Below are 23,813 nucleotides of genomic sequence, written 5' to 3' on the forward strand. Positions count from 1 at the left end.
GATGGAGGGGTTTGTTTTCTTTTTCTTCTTCTTCTTCTTCTTCTTCTTCTTCTTCTTCTTCTTCTTCTTCTTCTTCTTCTTCTTCTTCTTCTTCTTCTTCTTCAAGACAAGGTTTCTCTGTGTTATGTAACCTGGGCTGTCTTGGATTTGCTTTATAGACCAGTCTGGCCTGGAACTCACAGAGATCTGCCTCCCTGAGTGCTGGGATTATAGGCATGTGCCACCACCTGGCTGCCTCAGTACAGCAGTCTTTCTTTCTAGGGAACTTTGTATAAATCACTTGTAGAAGGAAAAGAAGGAAACGGGATGGAAGATACCAAGCTGTGATACAGTGTCCACTAACACCTCAGTTGGCCCCACTGGAGTGGCCCTTCAGTGTCCTTTAAATCTTTCTCTTGAAGCCAGGTGTGGTGGCATATACTTGTCATACCTGTGCTCAGGAGGCTGAGGTAGGAGAATTAGTACTTTGAGGCCAGCCTCGGCTACATAGTGAGACTGTCACATAAACAGAGTTGGGACGGGGCCCAGTACTTAGGAGGCTGGAGCAGGTGAACCTCTGTGAATTCAAAGCCACCTGGTTTACATAGGGACAGGGCTACATACTTGCAATTACATGCAGTTGAGTCTGCTTATTTGGTGGTTTTGGTTTTTCCGAGACAGGGTTTCTCTGTGTAGCCTTGGCTGTCCTAGACTCACTTTGTAGACCAGGCTGGCCTGGAACTCACAAAGATTCCCCTGCCTCTGTCTCCCTGAGTGCTGGGATTACAGGTGTGGACCACCACGCCCAGCCTCTATTTTGATTTTGTTTGTTTGTTTTTAAACAGTGCTAGGGTTTGCACATAGGGCCCTGAGTAAACTGGACTACAAGGCAAACGCTCTTTTCTCGAGGTACAGTGCAGTTCCTCTCACAGTTCACCTGTGTGAACTCAAGTCGGCTGTTCACCCCTCCCTTGCCCTTACCAGCTCTATCGTTCAAAACATCAGCTCACCAAGGCTGGTGTTACATATTATGTTTTTAGCTCCTAAGACTTCCCCTCACACAACTCACACTCAAAACTCCTTCACCTGCTGGGTTCATTTCTCCAGACTTTGAAATTCTTTGTTGACTACAAAAGAGTGTTATAAGGCTTGAGAGAGTTATTTCCAAAATTGTATCTTTTCCAAGTCTTTTAGTATGTATTTATTAACCTGTGCAGTTATTTGAGGCAACCCAAGCCCTCAGTTGCCATGTGTTTGCTCAAATTCAATTATTGAAACTGGTAGCTGGGCTCTAAGGTAACAAAACAGTTCTCTCCTTTCCTTCAGGGCTTATCATGGCTTCCAGCAACACTGTGTTGATGCGGCTGGTGGCCTCAGCGTATTCTATCGCCCAGAAGGCAGGAACCATAGTCCGGTGTGTCATTGCTGAAGGAGACCTGGGAATTGTGCAGAAGGTACTGGAAATCCTGTCCATTTGTGCAGTCATGGTCTTTGTTCGTCACAGTAGGTGAAGACTGTCATAGTCGAGACCAAGTAACAACGGAAATAATGGAGATCCCGAGGCCCTTAGTTTGCACGTCTGCTTTTTAAGTAACCCCAGACGTCATCCAAGATCTTTGTGTATATGACTGGGTCTTCTGACTGAAGTTTACCTCCAGAACAGATTATAATCTATTTCATACAAAACCATGCAACCTTAGAACATGTGACATGTTTGTGAAAATGTGATGTTTAGATAAATATTTCTCTCTTTTTAAAAACTTTTTATCGGTTCTTTGTGAATTTTACATCATGTACCCCAATTCCACTCATCTCCCCATCTCTTTGTACTTGACCTCCACCTTTGCAACCTCTCCCCCAACAGAGGAAAAGAAAAATCTTCTTGTGGAAGCTGTAGTGTGCCACAGTATGCTCCACAGTATGCCCTTTTGTCCACATTTCTTTGCTTGCAAATGTTGGTTGCAATGAGTCATTGGTCTGGTTCAAGGCCTCTGGCTTCTGCCGCATCAGTACTGGAACCTTACTGGAACTTCTCTCAGTTGTCGCTCTGTGTCATGGAGATCCTGCAGCTTTGGCTCTGCAGGACCACACTCCAGCAGCTCGTAGATGTTGGGGTGGGCCAATTTAAAGCCCTGGAACTGGGCTGGAGAGGTATCTGAGCAGCCTGCCAGCTCTGTCGCACCCACACCACTGGATCGAGCTCTCATGCCCTACCCCAGATGGCTCATCCGTACCCGCACCATCAGGGCCAGCTCTGCTGTACTGCCCAAGTGAGGTACAGGGCTTCTCTCCCAAGCGCTGCAGCAAGCAAGGGACAGTTCTCCCACTCTCCAGACCCCAGGGCCATCTTTCCTGCCTGCCGTAGGTGGCAAGGGGCAAGGGTCTGGGAGAGCATTTCTCCCTCACCCATGTCAACACAGGGCAAACAAGTTGCAGAGCTAGCTCTCCTGTGCTCACGTCCCCAGGGCCCGGTCACCTGCACCCCCGCCACCCATCAGGGTCAGCCCTACTGTGCTGCCCAAGTGATGTGCTTGCTATGAAGGCCACCAGACACTCATCTTCCCAGCACTTGGGAGGTGAAAGCAAGAGCTTCAGAAGTTCAAGGCCAGCTTTGGCTATCCTGTGAGTTCAGGGCAATCTGAGCCCTGTGAAACCTGCCTCAAGTTCATCTCCATTCTCAACCCCCCAATATAAAAACCCAGGAATTCTTTCTAATATATTAGCGCATCATCCTCAGGACCCCTTGAGTTACAAGAATGAGTGAGGGGAAGTTGTAGAAGGTGTTCCTCATACACTGGTAATGGAGTTTTAGCTTCACTTTGAAACAGTATAAGTCTATGCCTTTTTTGGTTGGTTGGTTGGTTGGTTGGTTGGTTCTGGGTTTGAGTCACGGTCTTTTTGTGCTGCCCTGGCTGCCCTGGAACTCACTGTGTAGACCAGGACTTATGGGGACTGGCCTGGATCTTACTGTATAGACCAAGCTGACATAGGACTTATGGAGGCTAGCCTGGATCTTACCATATAGAGCAGGCTGGCGCAGCACTTGTCGGGGCTGGCCTGGATCTCACTGTGTATACCAGACTGGCCTAGGACTTCTGTTGAACCTGCTCCTTCCTCCTTTCAAGTATGGGATTATAAAAAGCGTGTAGCACCACCACACTGGTAGTTTCCTGTCCCTTAACCTGTTTAAAGAAGGTTGGTATCTCAAATCTAATAAAATAATTTCTCAACTAGAGAAGAAAATGTTCCAAGTAATTTTAAAGCACCTTTGCCAACTTGAACCGTTATGGAGCTGGGCATGTAGCTCAGTGGTAGAGCACTCGCTCCATGTGGGCCAGGTACAGGTTTGATCTCTATCAAGCGTATACGCAGCCTGTGTTTCTAAAGCATACTTGTTTATTGGCATACAGTTTCACACTGTAGTGCAAGCTGATCTCAAGTACATGGCAATCCTCCTGCCTCAGCCTGCTAAAGTGCTGAGATTACAGTCATGCAGTTCCACCCAGCTTCACTTCCCAGTCTTAACTGCTGTTAATTCTCTGAGAAGCAGCAGGCACATGACTATCTGATTCATTTGGGGCTAAGCTCTGTGAATTTAAAATCTGGAAATAAAATGTAAATGATATGACTACTGTGCACTTGGGCGTCGAAAGACTAATTCTCCCTAGTTGTACCTGCACTGAGATTTGCATTTTTCATTACAGACCTCAGCCACAGACCTGCAGACCAAGGCAGACCGCTTGGTGCAGATGAGTATATGCTCTTCCCTGGCACGGAAATTCCCCAAGCTGACAATTATAGGGGAGGAGGTAAGAGTGGCCATCCCAGGTAGATGCATAACTGACGTGCCATTGGTCACATGCCATGGTTACAGTCTTAGCATTGGAGCTAGTGTTTGAACAGGAAAGATCATAGTCCTTAGAAGAAACAATCTGATTTTATAGTGTTTTGGTCCACTTCTAGGCTAAGTCTCCATTCTTAGTAATGGAGACATGGTCACCATTGTAATGAATATGCAGCTTTAAAACCATCAGAGAGGGCAGTGGTAGGACATTGCCTACTGCATGTGAGACTCTAATGTGGGAGGAGGCGTAGCATCAAGACCACGTGGCTCACATGTGTGAGGCCCTGGGTCTGAGCCCCAGCATCAACAGTTAAATTTTAGAGCTAGAGAGATGGCTCAGTGGTGAAGAGCACTGTTTGCTCTTCCAGAGGCCCTGAATTCAATTCCCAGCAACCACATGGTGGCTCACAACTATCCGTAATGGGATCTGATGCCTTCTTCTGGGTGTGTGTGTGAAGTCAGATTACTCATATACATTAAAATAAATAAATAAATAAATAAATAAATACTTTTTAAATTAAAGTTTAAGAGTCAGCAACTTTCTGGGACTTTGAGATAGACCGAGTCTTGCTTGGTTTGTTTACTTGTCCTTCCTTTCAGAAATTAGACTTGCATACTTATACCTGAAACAACAGAGCATGTTTTGGGTTTTGTTAAGTTAGTTCTTTGACAGTTTAGCACATGTGTATAATGCATTCTGGTTACTCACTCCCCATACTCCTGGGTTTTCCTCCCATTCCTTCCCACCCCCTCATTCCCTCCCTGTCCCTTTCCCAAGTTCATGACGTTTGCTTTTATCTTGTGTCCCATTTAGTTTAAGCAGAGCCATCTGTGTAACCATTGCCGGGGACTGTCCACTGGAGCCTAGTCAACAGTGGCACATAACCGAAGGCTGTGGCTTCCCCTTTCTCTGAATCAGTCTGTAGGGAACAGTTCAGCAGTGAAGGAGCGGTCCCATCTGCGTCCCTCCTCCATCTCTGCTTAGCTGTTGATGAACTCATTCTCTTTCAGACCCAGAGCAGTAATCTGTGCTTATTGGGAGCTCATGATTGCAGTGGCTCTTACCCCCCATGTTCCAGCTCTTACCATCTTTCTGCCCCCTCTTCTGCAAAACTTGGTGAACCTCAGAGGGCATGGTGTAAATGTCTTATTTAGAGCTCAGCAGTCAACTGTAACTTGGTGAACCTCAGAGGGCATGGTGTAAATGTCTTATTTAGAGCTCAGCAGTCAGCTGTAACTTGGTCTTCTTACGCCGCCATGTCTCTCTCAGTTCATCATAGTCCACCAGAAAGTGAGTCTTCTCTGATTAAGTGGGAATTAGATATGGGAATAAACATGTGTATTTAAAGCATTATTTGACACTGTGTGAATTTAGTAAAGCTATAGAATTTAATTCCCTGATGGGGCTGATGACCTCCTTTTCTATACACTGACAGAGACTAGTGGGTTTACAGTACTAAGCATGGGTTTTGGGGGCTGAAGAGAAGGCTTAGAGGTTAAAAGCACTAGCTCCTCTTCCAAAGGTCCTGAGTTCAATTCCCAGCAAGCACATGGTGGCTCAGGACCATCTATAAGGAGACCTGGTGCCCCCTTCTGTCATGCAAGCAGAACACTATATACATAATAAATAAATAAATAAATAAATAAATAAATAAATAAATAAATAAATAAATAGCATGGGTTTCCCCCAGCAGAGTAGACTTCAGAATCAATCAAGAGCACTTGGTTACCTCTCATGACAGTCATGCCACTGTTGTAAAAGTGGGCACAACTTCTCTGACAGATCTGTAGTTTGTGAGATTACAGCTGGGTAGTGTTTTCCTCCCCACCAGCCTGCATAGTACCTTCCAGCACCATGAAAGCTGGCCAGCGGGAAGATGTTTCCCGATCATCTCTAGCTTGATTTCTCTATATCATGCAACCAAGGTGTGTGGTGTCGCCAGCAGTAAGGTCTTGTCAGCTAATTCTAGTGGCAGCCAAGAACAATGACAAGCATTGGTATTGTTTTAAGGACCACTAGGACCTCCTGGCCAACATAGGAGGAGTTACACACACACACACACACACACACACACACACACACACCGTATTGGGGGTTTTAATGCACCATAGTGTCAAGGGAGAGCAGTTTCTAGCCATGAGTGTCTCCCTTCCAGCTTTTAAAAAGTGCAACCCATCTCTTCTCAATAGTGAAATGTCAAGCTTTGGGGCATGTCCAAGACTGGAACAGCTAGGCCACAGGGTAGTTCCATCCCTAGTGTTTTGAGGAAGCTTCACGCAAATTTCTATATTGGCTGCACTAGTTTACACTCCAACAGTGAACAAGTTCCTCCTTTTTCACATCCTCACCAGAGTTTATAATTTTTGGTTTCTTAATGATAGGCATTCTGACTGGGACAAGGTAAAATCCCAAAGTAGCTTTAATCTGCATTTCCCTTTGTGCTAGTGATGTTGAACACTTCTTACGATGTTCATTATGCATTCATATTACTTTTGAGAATTCTGTGTTCGGTTCTATAGCCCATTTTTGTTGTATTTTGTTGATACAGGGTCTCTCTAGGTGGCCCTTGCTGTCCTGCCACTTGCTATGTAGATCATAGTTGCCTCAAAGCTCAGAGATCTGTCTGCCTCTTCCTCCCAGGTGCTGGGATTATAGGAATGCAGATTTATTTATTTATTTGTGTGTGTGTGTGTGTGTGTGTGTGTGTGTGTTTTGCTTGCCTAGATGGCTGTGCTCTGCTTGTGAGCCTTGTACCTGTGGAAGCCAGAAGAGAGCATGAGATCCCTGGAGCTGGAGTTGGAGATGGTTGTGAGCTGCCCTGTGGGTGCTGGAGGTCAAGCCTGTGTCCTCTGGAAGAGCTGCCATTGTTCTTACCTGCTTAGCCAGCTCTCCAGCCCCTGCAGTTGTTTTTTTTTTTTTTGTTCAAGGCAAGAGAGAAGGGTCAACTTTCATTCTTTTACATATGGACATACAGTTTTCCCAGCACCAGGTTTTGAAGATGCTCTTGCTTCTGGTGTGCATTTCTGGTGTATTTGACAAAACTCAGGTGGCTGTAATTGTTTGACATTAGTCTGGGGTTTCTCCATTCTGTTGCATTGACCTACACATCTGTTCTGTGCCTGTACCCTACATGAAAACAGTACCTTTTTGTTACCATGGCTCTGTAGTATAATTTGAAACCAGATATGGTGATGCCTTTGTTCAGGATTACTTTGGCTGTCTGGGACCTTTTTTGTTGAGTTTTAAGTCTTGGTTTTTTGTTTTTTTGTTTTTTTGTTTTTTCCTTTTTCCATGAAGAAAATCATGGTGATTTTGATGGAGGTTACATTAAGTCTGTATATTGCTTTTGCTAGGATGGTCATTTTTACATCATTAATTCTATCACTCTATGAACATTGAAGGTCTTTCATTACTAGTCTCTGCCTTGATTTCTTTTTTAGAATTTTTTGTCTTGAGATAAGATCTTACTATGTAGTCTTGGTTGGCCAGGAACTCAATGTGTAGACCAGGCTGGCCTCAAACTCATAGAGATCCACCTACCTCTGCCTCCTGAGTGCTGGGGTTAAAGGCAGCTGCCATCGGGCTTCTTCACCTCCTTGCTTAGCTTTCCTCTGAAATATTTTTTTTTATTTATTGAGGCTACTATAAATGGGATTGTTTCGTTGATTTCTTCTTCAGATTGTTTGCCATTGGTATAAAAAACCACGTCATGTTTGTATCCTGACACTTTGCAGAAAGTATTGGTAATTCCAGAAGTTTTCTGGTGGAGTCTTAGTGCTTTCCTGCAGGGTCATATCCTCTCCAGATAGGAACATGGCGACTCCTTCATCTGTGATTATATTCCTTCCACTCCTTGTTCTTACTGCTCTAAGACTAAAATGCCATATTGATGACCCTGTCTTCTTTCTAATTTTAATTTTGTTTTGACAGAGTCTCATTATGTAGCTCAGGTTGTCCTTGGATTCTTCCTGCTTCAGCCAATCAAGTAGATATACTGGGCTCCATAAAAAGATCTTTTTTAAACAATCTTTTCTCTCCTCACTCACGCTGCCTGTTTTGTGGTGCTGGGGATCATACCGAGGTGCTTGCTGGGCAGTAGCTGAACCACACTGAGCTGCATCCCGAGCCCTGGAACCCTTTGTAAACCAAGTTCATACCCACTGCCTCAGTCTCCCAGCATTCCAAAGGAAAATGGGAAACAGAAATGTGTGAAGTAAAGAAAGTGCATTTATTTACAATTTTAGGTAAGCAGGGAAGAGAAAAAGGCTTTGGGTTCCTTCTAGATGTTCCTGACAGGGCTTAAATGAAGCTAGGACCCAGCCATGAAGTTAGAGAAACTTTCTGTGAGGAGGCTCTTCTTGGCGCCCACACTTCCAGCTCAGAGTGGAGCACTAGGGAAGTCCTAAATCCTCGCTTCATGTTCCCCACCTCCTGTCAGTCTTACACTAGGTTTACCATAAAGGATCAGAAGACATGAGGTAAACAGAATGACTAGGAACCCACTTGCTGCATTTCCTGTTAGGGACACAATGCACTGTGGGAACAAATGGCTTCAGCAGTGTCACCTTGTTTCTGTTCCAGGATCTGCCTCCTGGGGAAGTGGATCAAGAGCTGATTGAAGACGGCCAATGGGAAGAGATCCTGAGGCAACCTTGCCCATCGCAGTACAGTGCTATTAAGGAGGAAGATGTACGGCCCATCTCTATGCTTTTCCTCTGTTGGTGTCTTGCTATTGTGAAGGGAACGCAATTTGTCTCCAAGAGGGAAAGTGCATGGTTACAAAACAGGGGCAGTCAGACACTGAGTCTGTCAGAGGCAGAGGAAGTAGCAGGAACCACATGGACACATGACCAACCCTCAGCGCACTGTCTGCTGTGGGTCTCCTCTGCCTTCAGAAAACATTATTAAAAGCAGTTTTAGCACTTGGAAGGCAGAGTGAGGCAGGCAGATCTCTGTGAGTTCAAGGCCAGCCTGGTCTACAGAGCGAGTCCAGGACAGCCAAGGCTATGCAGAGAAACCCTGTCTTAAAGAAAGAAAAAAAAAAAAAGTTTTAGTAAGAGTCTTCTTTGCTGTTCAGTAGATTTGGTAACAAAGCATTGTGTTAGTGTTGAGGCTGGCCCTTTCAGAAAACCATAGAAGTCCTCTCACGTGGGCTGGAGGTGGGTTGGCAGTTAAGAGCACACTGGCTGCTCGTGGTGAGGATCCAGGTTTGGTTCCCAGCAATGACACTGGAAGGCTAACAGCTGCCTGTAGCTCCAGCTCCAGGGCATCCTGGTTTTAAATTATTCAATATTGCACTTACAGAGTAATTATTAAGAGGAGTAAATTCTGTTCTGTGGAAAAAAGGATAAAAAGATAACAGGACATGATGTCAGGAGTGTCTCAGAAATTCCTCCCCAGTGTCCTGAGAGCGGATGGGAGGGCATTCTGAGTCATGCTGAAAGTCCTAAGCAGGAGGGGCCTCTTTAGTCTACCTTCCACTTTGTAAGCCATTCCATACTCCTAGGTGACTATGACTTGTGTCCTTAACATAACCAAACCTTTTCTTTATGTTTTAAATCAGCAAGTACAGGCCACGATGATGACATATGCCCTGCCTCTCAGCTCTTGAGAGGCAGAAGTGGGTGGATCTGTGAGTTTGAGCCCAGCCATGTTTATGTAGTGAGTTCCAGGACAGCCAGGGTTATGCAGAGAGACCCTATCTTAAAAGAAACACACACACACACACACACACACACACACACACACTTGGGCATAGAGGCACATGCCTTTAATCCCAACACTTGGGAAGCAAAGGCAGGTGGATCACTGTGATTTTGAGGCCAGCCTGGTTTACAAAGTGAGTCCAGAAAACCAAAAAACAAACAAACAAAAACAAAAACACAGAGAGATCAGCATATACATACAAATAAGTAACCACTTTCCATTGGTCAGTGCCTTGTTGAACTTTTTCCTGTAGCGCCATCTAGAGCTAAGTTAGTTCATGACATTGTGTTTAGTGTTCAAGTGACAGGGGACATTTATCAGCTAAGTTGACAAGGTTGTAGTTTTGTTTTGTTTTGTTTTTTGAGACAGAGATTTTCTCTGTGTAGCCTTAGCTGTCCTAGACTTGCTTTGTAGGCCAGGATAGCATTGAACTCACAGTGATCTTCCTGCCTCTGTCTCCCTGAGTGCTGGAATTAAAAGCCTGTGCCACCACACCTGACTATAGCAAGGGTTCTTAAATCAGCTTTTTGTTACTCTAAATGGTCATACTCCATAATTATGAAGCTTTTTTTTTTTTACAATTACAAAGCTGATGGTGTTGCCTAAGCCTTCCATAATAATGTGTTCAAATATCTTTAAAAGGGGGGCTTTTTAATCTGTTTACCTCTGAATTTTACATACTTTACCATTTCTTCTTTTCCCCCCATTTTTATTTTTGCAGCTTGTGGTTTGGGTTGACCCCTTAGATGGCACCAAGGAATACACTGAAGGTCAGTATCTCTCATCTACATGTACAGCACTGAGGCAAGGCTGTGACACATTTCCTGTGGCAGAAGAAGAGTTGCTGTCGCATCTGTCTGTTGTCATTCATGAGTAGTAATTAGAAGAGCTCATCTTCAGATCCACCTCACATACTCTCCCAGCTCAGTTCTGAGGTCCTACATTGGAAAACCCATTGGTGTAAACCTTCTTACCTGAGGGACAGTGCTGACGCCTGGTTTTAGTGGGCTAGAGAAAGGCTCTGCCACGCTCTGGTCCCCCAGCATCCCCCACTCTGCCCTCAGTCTCACAGCATCCCTCCACTCTCCCCTCATCTCAGTCCTACAGCACCTCTCACTCTCCACTCAGCCCCGCAGCACCGCATCCCGCTTTCCCCTCATCTCAGTCACACAGTACCTGCTCGTCCTCTGAGGTTTTCAGGGGGTGAGGAAAACCAGAAAGCATCGAATTCAAACCAGAGGCCTAAAAGTTAAGGGGAGCTGTGTGATAGCTCACACCTGTAATCTCAGCACACTGAGGCAGGGAACTGCTTTGTGTTTGAGGCCAGCTTCACTGAGGTACACTGTGAGTTCTGGGTCAGCCTGAGCTAGAGTGAGACTGTGTCCAGACAAAGCAAAGCAAAAGAGTCATGAGAACTCGGTCTCAGAGCCAGACTTAGGGTTTTAAACGCCTAAAATTGTACTTCTGAAGTAAAGATGTACATCAAGAATTTGTAAGGCTGAGGCAGGAAGACTATAAGGTCAGCCTGGCCTTCACAGTGAGTTCCAGATGAGCCAGAGCTAAAGGGCAGAGTGAGACTGTCTAAAAACAGCAGCAAAACCTCCAGAAAGACCTCCAGAGGTTTTCTTCAATTGGTTCCGAACTTTGTGGGTTTCTTTCTTTTCTTTTCTTTCTTTTTTCCTTCTTTCTTTCTAAAGATTTATTTATTATATTTTTTACAGTATTCTGCTTGTATGTGTGCCTGCATGCCAGAAGAGGGCACCAGATGTCATTATAGATGGTTGTGAGCCATCCTGTGGTTGGCTGGGAATTGAACTAAGGACCTTTGAAAGAACAGCTGGTGCTCTTAACCTCTGAGCCATCTCTCCACCCCTCGCGGATATTTCTTATAACTGCCAGAGAAAATGTTATCAGCTCATGGAAGGGACAGCGTGATAGTGACTGAATGTGTCAGTATTTGTGACATGTGTATATACTGTGAGTGTGTGGAGGAGGAATACATACTGTGTGAGGGTGTATGTGACTGTGTGGGGTAGTGTGTGAGTGTGTGTGTGTCTGTGTATGGAATGTGCATACATAATGTGTGAGAGTGTGTCTTTGTGTGTGTGTGTGTGTGTGTGTGTGTGTGTGTGAAATGTGCATATATGAACTGTGAGTGTGAGGGTATGTATGAAAGTGTATGTGTGAAAGTCAGTGTGTTCGTGTGTGTGTGCATATATTTGTGTGTGTGGCACACATATACTTGTGTGTGTGTCTGTGTGAGTATGGCCCATGCGTAGGTACTCTAGGGAGTGCACATATGTACTGTGTGTGTGTGTGTGTGTGTGTGTGTGTGTGTGTGTGTGTACTGAAAACATCTCTGAAGCCTTTGAGAAATAGAAAATCCACCCTAGAGCTTTGATTAACCCTGACTAACAGAAGGGGAGTCTGCCCATCATAGTGATTGGGTGACCCAGCACTGCAGGATGAGCCCTAGTCTGCATTGAAACACCTGTCAGAGGCAGAGAATTATTTCTGGGGATGGACTCAGGAGCAGTAGCCTGATCCAGCAGTCAGAGCACACTGGATGGGGTAGAAGGAGCAAGAAGGATCTAGTATTGGCTTTGCCACTGTGGCTTCCATGGGTTTGCAAACTGCTAAGGAGAGTGTGGTTGTGGCTGTCCATCCAATCCCCATCTCTGTCCCTGAGCGGCTCTTTAGAGCTTGTGAATTTGTCTCCAGTACAGTTGTCCTTGGGTGAATCATTGCAAATCCCTCGCCTTTACAGCAAAACTAACTAGCAGTCAGGTGTGGTGCACACGCCTTTATTCCCAGCACTCAAGAGGTGGAGGCAGGTGGACCTCTTGAGTTCGAGGCCTGCCTGGTCTATAGAGTGAGTTTCAGGCCAGCCAGTGCTACACAGAGCAATTGTACCTGGAAAACAATAAAATAATAATAAGAAGATAATAATAGCAGTAATGAGTCCAGCAGCTGTTCGTTTGATGTACCGGTGGTTAACCACAACGTGAGAGAGTGACGTGCTTAATTCTTTCCTTCACAGGTCTTCTTGACAATGTAACAGTTCTCATTGGGATTGCTTATGAAGGAAAGGCCATCGCAGGCATCATCAACCAGCCGTATTACAATTACCAGGTATTGCTGCCAATGGCACAAAAATATTAGATACATCTAGTGTCTAAGGAGCCCAGACGCCATCCAGTCTAGCTGTTATCACGCCCATTTGTACAAGCAGCTACGAGGGGACGGGCTTCTCCAGGTATGGCTTCCCAGGCTGCCCCTCACCTACTCAACTAGAATTTTCTGAGGATGTTGGGGCCAGGAGTGTAGATATGGCTAAATGGACTGGGTGCATTGTGTTTTTTATGTACTTATGATCCAATTGCAGTAGTTTGGAAATTACCCATTTGGTTCTTGATTAGCATGGTCATTAAAACACCTGGTTTACAGGTAGTTCTTAAAGCACTTTGAAGAAACGAACCGTGTCAACAAAGGACAGATGCTAGCCATGTTGCTTCTCAAATGCTGCTGCACAGTGCCTCAGCCGCTGTCAGTACAGTCAGCCTGCCAATGATGCTTGTCGCCCCTCCTTCTTACTGTTTTTCCAGCTGCTTTGACTTCCTGCTGTACTTTAAAGAAACTGTCTCCTTTAGAAACGAGAGATCAATATAATTTCAGAGTAAGAGTATATTGTTAAATTTTAAAGAAAGTACTGAGTGAAGTATTTAAGAGTTTTCATATTAATGTGAAGTTAATGAGCTTTGGAAAACAGACCAACCAGAGTCAGGGCTATCACTTCTGAATGTCTGATTCAACAGCAGGCTTCCTATTTGCTTAGGTGTAATGCAAATTTATTTGTTCCTGCTGCTTATATGATTAGAAATTTGATTTACTTCTTGGAGTTTCCCAGAGTGGCTCTGCATGTCAGGAGAGTCAGACTGGAGTGTTCAGGTGTCAGTCCTTACAGCGTGGCTCTGCTGGCTTCACAGAGTACACATGGGCACAGGTTTGGATTTTTAACAATATTCCTTAAAAGAAGGGTATTTAATTCATAGGAAAGGGGGTATGCATGGCCCCTTTTGTCTACACTAGAGATGTTAAGTGCTTACGAATTGTTAATGATTTTCATCCCTTATTTCTGAGACTAGGAAACTTGTATTCGCTTTCCACAGAACAATGAGAAGGAGAAGTTAAGGGAGCACAGGAACGAAGCAAAGGTGAGGCACAGCTAGAGTTTTGGTTCCACTTTTAGGGAGGAAAGCGTCAGGCACAGTGGCACCTGGTCCGCCCTGTGGTTCATTTCCTCCTGTTCTGAGCATCTTCTTCCTTCCTCTGTGCTGTGCTGTGCTGTGCTGCACTGTGCTGCCCTGCCTTGTGCTGTGCTGTGCTGCGCTGCCTTGTGCTGCGCTGTGCTGTGCTGTGCTGCCCTGTGCTGCGCTGTGCTGCGCTGTGCTGTGCTGCCCTGCCCTGTGCTGTGCTTTGTTGCGCTGCCTTGTGCTGTGCTGTGCCGCGCTGTGCTGAGCTGCGCTGCCTTGTGCTGTGCTGTGCTGTGCTGTGTCCTCTTTGTCCTCTTTGCCCTCTGCATATGCCTTAAATTGTGTTGCAACGAGTAGAAGCGGGGAGATTGGCTGCACTGGTGTCTGAGGCTGAAGACGCATGGTCCTCATCCCTGCTGACATTTACCAGGCACTCGCTGTGCTGCCAGGCTCAAGGGACTCACACGCGCTAGCGCTTGTGCACTCACCACACACCTGCCGTGTTAAAGAAAGGGGCACCAACTGGCCAGGTGGTACAGACCCTCGAGTAGCTGGAGGCAGAGCATGGCAAGTTCAGGGGAGTCATGAGTTACAGAGCGAGCTTAAGACCAGCCAGCGGCCAAGTCAGACTGACACAGAAGGAAAGGGACAAGAAAGCTGAGGATGCAGCTCATCAGCAGAGAGCTTGCCTGGCAAGTGCGAGGCCCTGGGTTCAATTCCTAGGAATGAACACACAGAGGGGTGGGCACTGAATGAAGCATTGAACTTGTCGATGTCACCATTGGGGAAACAGCGGAGCTGGTATTCTAAGTGAGTTCCAAGCCCCATTCTTATTCTCTCTTGCTCGCTTGAGTAAGATTAAAAAAAACAAAAAACAAAAAACTGAGCAACCGAAAGCTTACTTTTGATTCTAGTAAGTACTAACTAGTAAGTCAGTCTGTGTTGGAGCTAGCTTCTCAACCTCAGTTAACAGTGGCCACCATATGGAAGGGCAAATGCCAGCCTTCATGTGGGGCCTTCCCAGTGGAAGCAGCTGAGATCAGGAGCCCAGGGCATGGGAGTCCATTAAGGACACCAGGGTCCATAGGCCAGTCTCTTGTCTTCCAAGTCGTTCACAAACGGAGTGTGAAATCCTTCTGAAATAGGCTCTCTTTGTGTTTCCCATGCTGGCCTGGAGCTCACTCTGTTGCCCAGGATTAATCTGCCTGCTTCTGCTTCCCACATGCTGAATTACAGGCAAGAGCCTCATGAATATCTAGAGCCTGAGGGAACTTTCCAGATTCCAGGTCTGCGCTATGGTCAGGAGGAGAGAGCACGCACCCTGTCATGCCAAGCCTCTGAGAGTTGGCTTTCCCTCCTCTGTAGTGCCTTCCCTCTGCAGAGCCTTCCTACCCCAGCCTGCTTCCCGTGACCAGAAAGTGCCAGTATATAAAGGCCTGGCGTTTCCTTCTGATTTGGGGCCACTCTGAAAGGCCTCCTGAGCTCTGGTGTATCCCACAGGCACAGCCGGAGCTCCGCCTAGCCACACTGCAGCCCATTTCCCCTCTGCCCACACTGTTTCCTTCTACAGGTGCTGACCCCGCACACACTCCTTGCCAACCATCCCCCTGCTCCAGACTCTGCCTCTCAGGATGCTCAGCCTGACTAAGCTATTCTGCCTGCATGCACTAGTGCACTTCTCTAGGACAAAGAAGGGATGCCTTTGAAAACATCTAGACAAGTTAGCTCAAGTTGCCCAGTGTCCACTTTGAGGAAGATGGTGACAGCGACCTGTAGTCCCACCTTCTTGGGAGGCTGAGGCAGCAGAGTCCTCTCAAGGCCATCCAGGGCAATATAGTGAGACCCCATCTCAAAAGCAACAATGCAAAGCAAAGGCAGAGCGCGTTTTCAGAGCTGCAGCAAGAGCTCGGTTGGAAGTACTTGCTGCTCTTGCGGACGACCCAGGATGGGTTTCCAGCACCCACATGGCTGCTCACAACCACCTGGAACTCTAGATTGAGGCACACACGATGCACATACCTACATATAAGTTAAAACAAAGTCTTTTCAGGGCTAGCTTGGTCTACATAGCCCCAGGTTAGCCGAGGCTGCACAGTGAGACCTGAGACCAGGTCTCCAAAAATAAAATGAAACAACGGGGGCTTTGAACCCAGATGAGCTGGACTTTCACAGGAACATTCTAGGCTCCTCAGCCAGCTTATTAGCTATCTCTGAGGACCAGCTGGGCCAATGCATGGAGAACTTGGTGTGGTCCTGACACATCTGTGCTGAGCAACTCCCATGCCTGGTCTCACCGTACACCTCCCAGGCTAAGATGATACTGTGTTGTTTGGACTTGCTGTCTTAACATCAATTTGACTTTTCCTAAAATATGTTCTGTACATGAAGTATACTCTTAGCAATGTGGTCAAAACTCTCTGAACTCCACAAAGGAAAGTACAGCTTCTAAGATTGTGTTGTCATTGTCCTTCCATCAGAGCACTTGTTACAATCTCAGCCCTGCCTCCACTGCCCACTGCCTTCCTCAGCATCGGCCTGTTTGGTTGCTCATTTAGGTAACACAGTTCCTGTTGTCCCTTGAATAAAGAAAGTCAATTTACTGTCCTTTCATTTTATAACATTGTGTGTTTTTAACTTTTGAAACTAAAACAATATTTCCTATTGCAAACTTGGTTACTTGAACTTAGTGTAGCTAGCTGACTGTTCCGTCTGTGGCTGACATCTTTCCCCAGTGACGGTGAGCTTTGTTGTCATCTCATAAGCTTTGTTGTCATCTCACGCAGGCAGGACCTGATGCTGTGCTGGGCAGGACCATCTGGGGAGTTCTGGGCTTGGGTGCCTTTGGGTTTCAGCTGAAAGAGGCGCCTGCTGGGAAGCACATTATCACAACTACCAGATCCCACAGCAACAAGCTGGTCACAGACTGTGTTACGGCCATGAACCCTGACAATGTGCTGCGAGTCGGGGGAGCAGGAAACAAGGTACAGAGAACACATGCCATTGGCTCTGAAGTGTACCATCACTAATGGAAACACTGAGCTTATGAAAATGTGAAGTAGACTGAGCAGGAGGAATAAAGATTAAAGCTCACCTGGGCGATTCAGTGCGACTGTCTCAAAATGAGAATTACAAAAAGGGCTGGAAACAAAGCTTAGTGTCAAGGCAGACACACACACACACACACACACACACACACACACACACACGGTAAAGAATTAAAGGTATATGTTAGTTTTACAACACAATTTACCATGAACAAGACCTTGGATTGGAACCTAATATGGCAAAAAAAAAAAAAAAAAAAAGGAAAAAGTTTAAGGTTCAGTCTTTTTCATATGGGATAACAACCCCTACTCCTTGCCAAGGAGCTTAGCTCCCAGGAGCCCTCCTGGATTCTTTCTAGACCTTGCTTCTCTAGACTCTGAGCACGTGCCTACCGGTGCCTGTTCTGTTATGGCCCCATTCCTTTAGCCAGGCTTCCAGGCTCCTCAGAACATCATGAAGTGAAACCCACTGTGATGTACGCCCTAGTCTTGCTCTCCTCATGTCATTGCACCATGCCTATCATCCCTTCGACACCACTGAGCAGCCACCGCAAACCCCTCATACCCAGAGGGAGCTCATCATCCTTCCAGGGGCACCCCCACATGCCACCTGAGGGAGGCCGCCATCTTCCTAATTGTCTCAGCCAGATGCTGAGTCTCCCGTCAGCCTGGCCCTACCCAAATACATAACATTGATTACTCCTTCCCCGATACCTTCCCTTTCACCTACCTAAGTGGCCAGTTGAGACCTGTCATCATCCTTCGAAGTACTGCGGTAGCCTCCTCTAAATGGTCTCTGTTCCGCCCAGTCTTCACAGAGACCAGGAAGACAATTAAATGCAAAAGGAAGCCAAGTGTGGTGCTGCATTCCTGCAGTCCTGACACTAGGGAGATGGAGACAGGAGAACAGGAGCTGTAGGTTATCTTATCCTTGGCTATAAGTCAAGCTTGAATACAGCCTGGGCTACAGGAACCTCTGTCTCAGAGAAACCAAATAATACCAATCAGTAATAATGGTTTGCAATTGAGTAGTGGAAAGAGCAATAGAGGAGGATTCCCAAGTCCCTGGAAGAAGCTATTAGGCTAGTCAGCACTGCACACCCATTGGACTTGTACGCTGTGTTGCTGTTGAATTATTTCTCTATTACTTAGTAATAGCCCCCTTTTTTTTTTACAAGTTTAAAAACACTACTTGTCCAGTAGTGAATATGTATTTCCTTTTTAGTAAGAAAAGCCATGTGAATAAGAAAACTATGGATAGTGGCTTAAATGATCATCTCTCTCCCCTTTCGGTTACCGTGCATTATTATGCACCTGTTTTCTCTCTTTATAACACTGGCGTTATTTAACCTGTTTCAGGCTTTCAGCTAAGCCTGACAGGAATTGGTGAAATGTCTTTAATAAGACATGCAATTTTCTTGCTGGCAGCTCAATTATTACATGATGGATGGAGGATAATTGTTTTCACCCTTACAGATCATCCAGCTGATCGAAGGCAAAGCCTCTGCGTATGTATTTGCGAGTCCTGGATGTAAGAAATGGGATACTTGTGCCCCAGAAGTGATCTTACATGCTGTGGGAGGTTAGTCCGTGTTATCTTGGAGAACTGTGGCTTTGGACTGTACTCGGGCATTGTATGTTATGTGTAGGGTGCTTTGTCTACATGTTTGTCTGTGTTCCACGTGCATACCAGGTGCTCTTGGAGGCTAGAAGAGGGTCTCAGGTCACTAGAACTGCTGTAAGCCTCCATGAGGTTACTGGGAATCAAACTGCTGAACCGTCTATACAGCCCTCAATTAAAATGCCTTACCTAGATTCCTAGAATGCAAATACTGGAGGGCAGCTTAGATACGGTCCCTTCCAAGCCCTTCCAAGCCCTTCATTCTTACATCAGCAAGGAAAAAATTTTAACAAACAATTTTCTTTAGTTTTTAGTCTTTGAGAAGAGTGGATTTTCATCTTCATACAGTTAACTTAATAGTTGGTTCTTGTTGCTATTTGTTTCATTAGGGCAAGGTCTCACTGCATCCCTGGCTGGCCTGGAGTTTGTTTTGTAAGTCAGGCTCAGAAATTCATGGAACTTCTTAGTTTTCCAGAGAACATGAATTCAGTCCCCAGCACCTGTGTCTGCTGTCTCAGGGTTGGCTGTAACTCTAGCTTCCAGATTATTTTTTCAATCATGCTGGTGTGTGTGTGTGTGTGTGTGTGTGTGCGCGCGCGCACAGAGAATAATTTGTTTTAAGATTTGTTTATTATGTATACAGTGTTCTGCCTGCATGTACACCTGCACTCCAGAAGAGGGCATTAGATCACATTATAGATGGCTGCGAGCCACCATGTAGTTGCTGGGAATTGAACTCAGGACCTCTGGAAAAACAGGCAGTACTCTAAAGATGAGACCCTATCTTTAAACATTAGAAGGTAGATGATGGGACCAGGTTTGGAGGTGGAGCACAGGCTAGCATGTATGAGGCCCTAGTTTTCTATCAACACAAGCAGAGTCATCTGAAAGGAGAGACCCTCCGTGGAGAAAATGCCTCCATAAGACCGGGCTATAGCAAGCCTTAATTAACTATTGATGGGGGAGGGCCCAACTCATAGGTGCTGCCATCGCTGGGTGGTCCTGGGTTCTGTAAGAAAGCAGGCTGAACAGCTGAGCATGGTGGCGCATGCCTTTAAACCTAGTACTCAGGAGGCAGAGGCAGGCAGACTGCTGTGAGTTCAAGGCCAGCCTGGTCTACAAAGTGAGTCCAGGGACAGTCAAGGCTACACAGAGAGACCCTGTCTTGAAAAGCAACAACAATAACAACAACAAAAAAGAAAAAAAAAGGAAAGAAAGAAAGCAGGCTGAGCAAGCCATGAGGAGCAAGCCAGTAAGCAGCACCCCTCTATGGCCTCTGCCTCAGCTCCTGCCTCCAGAGGTTCCTGCCTGGTTTGAGTTCCCACCTTGGCTTCCCTCAGTGGACTGTGATTTGGGATAAGTAAGCCAAATAAACATTTTCCTCTCCAAGTTACTTTTGGTCTTGGAGTTTCATCATAGCAGTAGTAACCCTGACTAAGACAGACAGACAGACAGACAGACAAAACATTTTGAAAAGTGCACTTTATAATAAAAGAAATTGATACCAAGATATTCAACTACATCCTTGGAGATATGGCTCAATGGTTAAGAGCACTGGCTGGGGGCTGGAGAGATGGCTCAGAGGTTAAGAGCATTGGCTCTTCTTCCAAAGGTCCTGAGTTCAATTCCCAGAAAACACATAGCGCCTCATAACCATCCATAATGAGATCTGGCGCCCTCTTCTGGTGAGCAGGCAGAATAGTATATAAATAATAAACAAATCTTAAAAAAAAAAAAAAAAAAAAAAAAAGCACTGGCTATTCTTGCAGAGAACTCAGGTTCAGATCCCAGTGTCCACATAGTGGTTCACAATCATCTGTAATTCCAATTCCAGTGGATCTGAAGCTCTCATCTGACCTCCAAGGGCACTAGGCACTCATGTGGTACACAGTATACACACACAGGCAAAACACTGTACACATAAACTTTTTTCCTTTTTTTTTTCCTAATCCTAACTCTAATAATGTTTTTAAAAAATAAGAAATACGGGCTGGAGAGATGGCTCAAAGGTTAAGAGCACTGTCTGCTCTTCCCAAGGTCCTGAGTTCAATTCCCAGCACCCACATGGTAGCTTACAACCACCTGTAGTGAGATCTGGTGTCTTCGTGTGGTAGGCAGGTACACGTGTGGGCAGAATACTGTATAAATAAAAAATAAATCTTTAAAAAAAAAAAAAAGAAATACAACTTGAGAGCATCGGGCAATAGCTCAGTGGTAGGGCTCACATTTGGCATCAGTCTCTAGTTCCAAGGACAGGAGGGAAGCAACAAGGCATTGGACAGGAACAGGCCTTTGTACAGGCAAGATCACTGCAAGCTCTGGGCTAGCCAGGGCTATATAGTAAGATCTTGTTTAAATAAATAAATAAGCCTGGACAACTTAGACTTTTTCTCAAAAATAAAAGAGGAATTATGATATGTAACTGAGGAATTATGATGACCACACCAGCCATGACCCAGAGTCCGTGAAAAGGGCGCTCATCCCCTGAAGCAGTGTTTCACTGCCTACCGAGGAGGACTCCGTTCTCAAAGTAACACAGCTTAGGACTGATTAGCTAACTGAACTACGTAATTAGAGTGCCAACAATCATCACTGATGAAAACAATAGAGGGGGCTGGAGATGTAGCTCCATGGTAGTCTTGCCTGGTGTACATGAAACCATAGGTTTAATCTCCAGTGCGAAAAACTGTACAAAGTCATTTAAGAATAACTAGAGTGGTTCAGGACATAGTTCAGTAGTAAACCATGTGCTTAGCGTGAGCCCTGAGGGTCAATACTCCCCAGTCTCAATCCCCAAAGAAATGTCCGAAAGGTCCTGATCCAGTGGTCCTTTAACATGGTGCCATGATTTTCTGCAGGGAAGCTGACAGACATCCACGGGAACGCACTCCAGTACAACAAGGAGGTCAAACACATGAATTCGGCAGGCGTCCTGGCCGCACTCAGGAACTACGAGTACTACGCCAGCCGAGTGCCGGAGTCCGTCAAAAGCGCGCTCATCCCCTGAAGGGAGTTCCTCTGCGTCCGCGGGGTGGCGCGTCTTAGAACTGATTAACTAATTGAATGATTAGAGCACCAGCTGCGTTTGTCATTGATCAGTGTGAGGGATAGAAGATGGGATTAAAGAACTTCACTTTATGTAATCTAACACTCTCATGACTTAGGCATATTATACATTTTATTTGTTGTTTCTCCTGCCTGAAAAAACATTAGGCAGGTGTGGTGGCACTTGTGGTAGTCATAGATAGTCTCATGGTTGAGCGAGAAGGATTGCTAGAACTCAAGGCCAGCCTCCACTACACAGGAAGACAGGGCCTAAAAAATTAAAGAAAAAGAAAAGAAAAAAGAATTCACTTTTATTAGTTAGCTATCCAGACCAATTGGTTTGACATTTGGATAATCTTTCAATTTTGATGTCTTAAGCAGTCTTGGTGTTTTTGTTTGTTTGGGATTTTTTTTTGTTTGTTTGTTTTGTTATTGTTTATTTTATTTTTTGTTATCTTTGTTGTTGGGGTTATTTGTGTTTTAGTTTTTGTTTGTTTGTTGGTTGGTTCGATGATTGGTTTTGAAGAGGTTTCTGTGTGGCTCTGACTGTCCTGGAACTCTCCCTGTAGACCAGGCTGGCCTTAAACTCAGAGAGCTGCCTCCTGCGTGGTAGGATTAAAGGCATGCAACACCACTACTGGCTCAAATGTTATTGTTTTTAGGTGGATAAATGAGAAAGAGTTAGTTCCAAATGATTGATTAATGATCAACATTCCTGCTTATAAACCATATTTCTTCAGGGCACAGAATCTTAAGATATTCTAGAATTTGTTTTGTTTTTCACAGTAATTTTTTAAATTTCTGACTCCAACTGAAAATGCATATGATATTATTTATGTTGATAGATTTATGGGGAAAGTTTCTTTAAAATATTTAGTCATGTACCGTCATATTATATATCAGATTTTTTCAAAAGTATTTGAAAATTATAAATACTGTGGAGATTAATTTATTCTCTTGTCATCATTTAAAAGCCATGGTTGGAGAGTTGAGTGGCTGCCTGTTCCTTCCACTGAATGTACCGTGCTTTAGCTCTGTTGTGACCTTGAGGAGATGGAGAACGCATGAACTCAGCTGGGAAACCAGCTGGAAGTGTGGGCAGCACCATCCCCTAAGCTGGGGCGTGGATGGAATGAAAGAGTGTCACAGGTTGTTTTTGCTGCCTGGCTGCCATGAGGTGGGCTGCAGTGTCCCACCATGCCCCTTGAGGCCACCATCCCACCCTCTTGAAATCTTCCCCTCCGGCACTTGTCAACAGCAACACAAGAGCCTTCTGTAAATGTCAACTTTGTATTAATTCTTTGGGAATTTTACTGAGGCAAATGTTGTGTTTTGGTCATAGTCACCACTCCCTCCCACAAACACACTCTTCCTATGGCTCCTCCCAGATCCACCTGGGCTTCTTGCCACTTCCCGCCCGCTTGCCCTTCCCCCCACCTTTTTTTTTTTTTTTTAAACATCTACCAAGTCCAGTTTGTGCTGCTCTTGTCCTCTTTGGCATGTGGCCATCCACTAGAGTGTGGTCAGCCTCCCAGAGGCTACGCTGTCATGGCCATCTCAGTCCGGTAGAGGACCTTGGGAATGGCAGTTCTCAAAGTATTGGTGGGCAAGGGTTTGGCAAGTGACAGCATCAAACCCAGAGGTAGTTTGAATCTGTGTGTTTTTGTAGGCAAGCAGTCTAGATTTTTATATACATTTTTGAAACAGGGAGTGTTTTGTGGCTACATTTCCCATGGAGTGGATTCAAGGGAGTCAGTGAAGCAGTCAGGCACACACAGTACAAAGTACAGAATGCAAAGTAACAGTGTTGTCATTTTTGAGTTACCGACTTGAGTGAAACAATACAGGTACAGAATGCAAAGTAAAGATGTCATTATTTTTAAGTTATTGGCTTGGTATCAGTACGCATGTGCTCGCTTTGTCAAGGATCAACGTTTTCTCATTAACTTTTGCCCAGCACTCATGTGCAGGGAGTGTGGGAACCAAGACAGTTTTTTTTTTTTTTTTTAAGTTCTCCTTTCTAATATATGAGCGCCACTATTTGGAGCTTCTTGAAACACTTTAATTCTTTGTAAGCCATAATATATATATTACTATCTAATGAATAATTTTTAGCCATGTTTCTTTTAATAAGTGGAGACGACCAGCAGACCTTGGCGGTGAACTCTGGACCTGAACGTGTTGGCTCTGCTTCTTAATAATTAAACTTTATTATACAACCCAACTAGCTTACACAAGAAGGAAAAAAGGTTAAAGGGACAAAAGAGTGAAACTTCCGGTATCCGTTCCCCGGGACGGGTCCTTAGGTGTCTCTCTGGCC

The 23,813-nt window shown here is 45.3% G+C and overlaps 1 protein-coding gene across 1 annotated transcript; it reads left to right on the forward strand.

Moving 5' to 3' along the window:
- The first annotated feature begins 1,285 nt into the window (after positions 1–1,285).
- Bpnt1 (3'(2'), 5'-bisphosphate nucleotidase 1) lies at positions 1,286–21,455 on the forward strand. Its single transcript, XM_051148091.1, has 9 exons — positions 1,286–1,433; positions 3,684–3,788; positions 8,406–8,513; positions 10,252–10,300; positions 12,571–12,662; positions 13,700–13,744; positions 16,567–16,764; positions 18,304–18,409; positions 21,307–21,455. Exons 1-9 carry the CDS (start codon positions 1,314–1,316, stop codon positions 21,453–21,455), a joined length of 972 nt encoding a protein of 323 aa, XP_051004048.1. The 5' UTR covers positions 1,286–1,313.
- The last annotated feature ends 2,358 nt before the right edge of the window (positions 21,456–23,813 follow it).

Source organism: Acomys russatus, chromosome 6, assembly GCF_903995435.1.
Source record: "Acomys russatus chromosome 6, mAcoRus1.1, whole genome shotgun sequence".
NCBI lineage: Eukaryota > Metazoa > Chordata > Mammalia > Rodentia > Muridae > Acomys > Acomys russatus.

Bases quoted from the DNA above. Each gene is read 5' to 3' on its own strand.
- Bpnt1 (XM_051148091.1), top strand. From the start codon at position 1,314: ATGGCTTCCAGCAACACTGTGTTGATGCGGCTGGTGGCCTCAGCGTAT. The intron at 8,514-10,251 runs GTACGGCCCATC...TTATTTTTGCAG, and splicing joins GTGCTATTAAGGAGGAAGAT to CTTGTGGTTTGGGTTGACCC. The intron at 18,410-21,306 runs GTTAGTCCGTGT...GATTTTCTGCAG, and splicing joins GATCTTACATGCTGTGGGAG to GGAAGCTGACAGACATCCAC.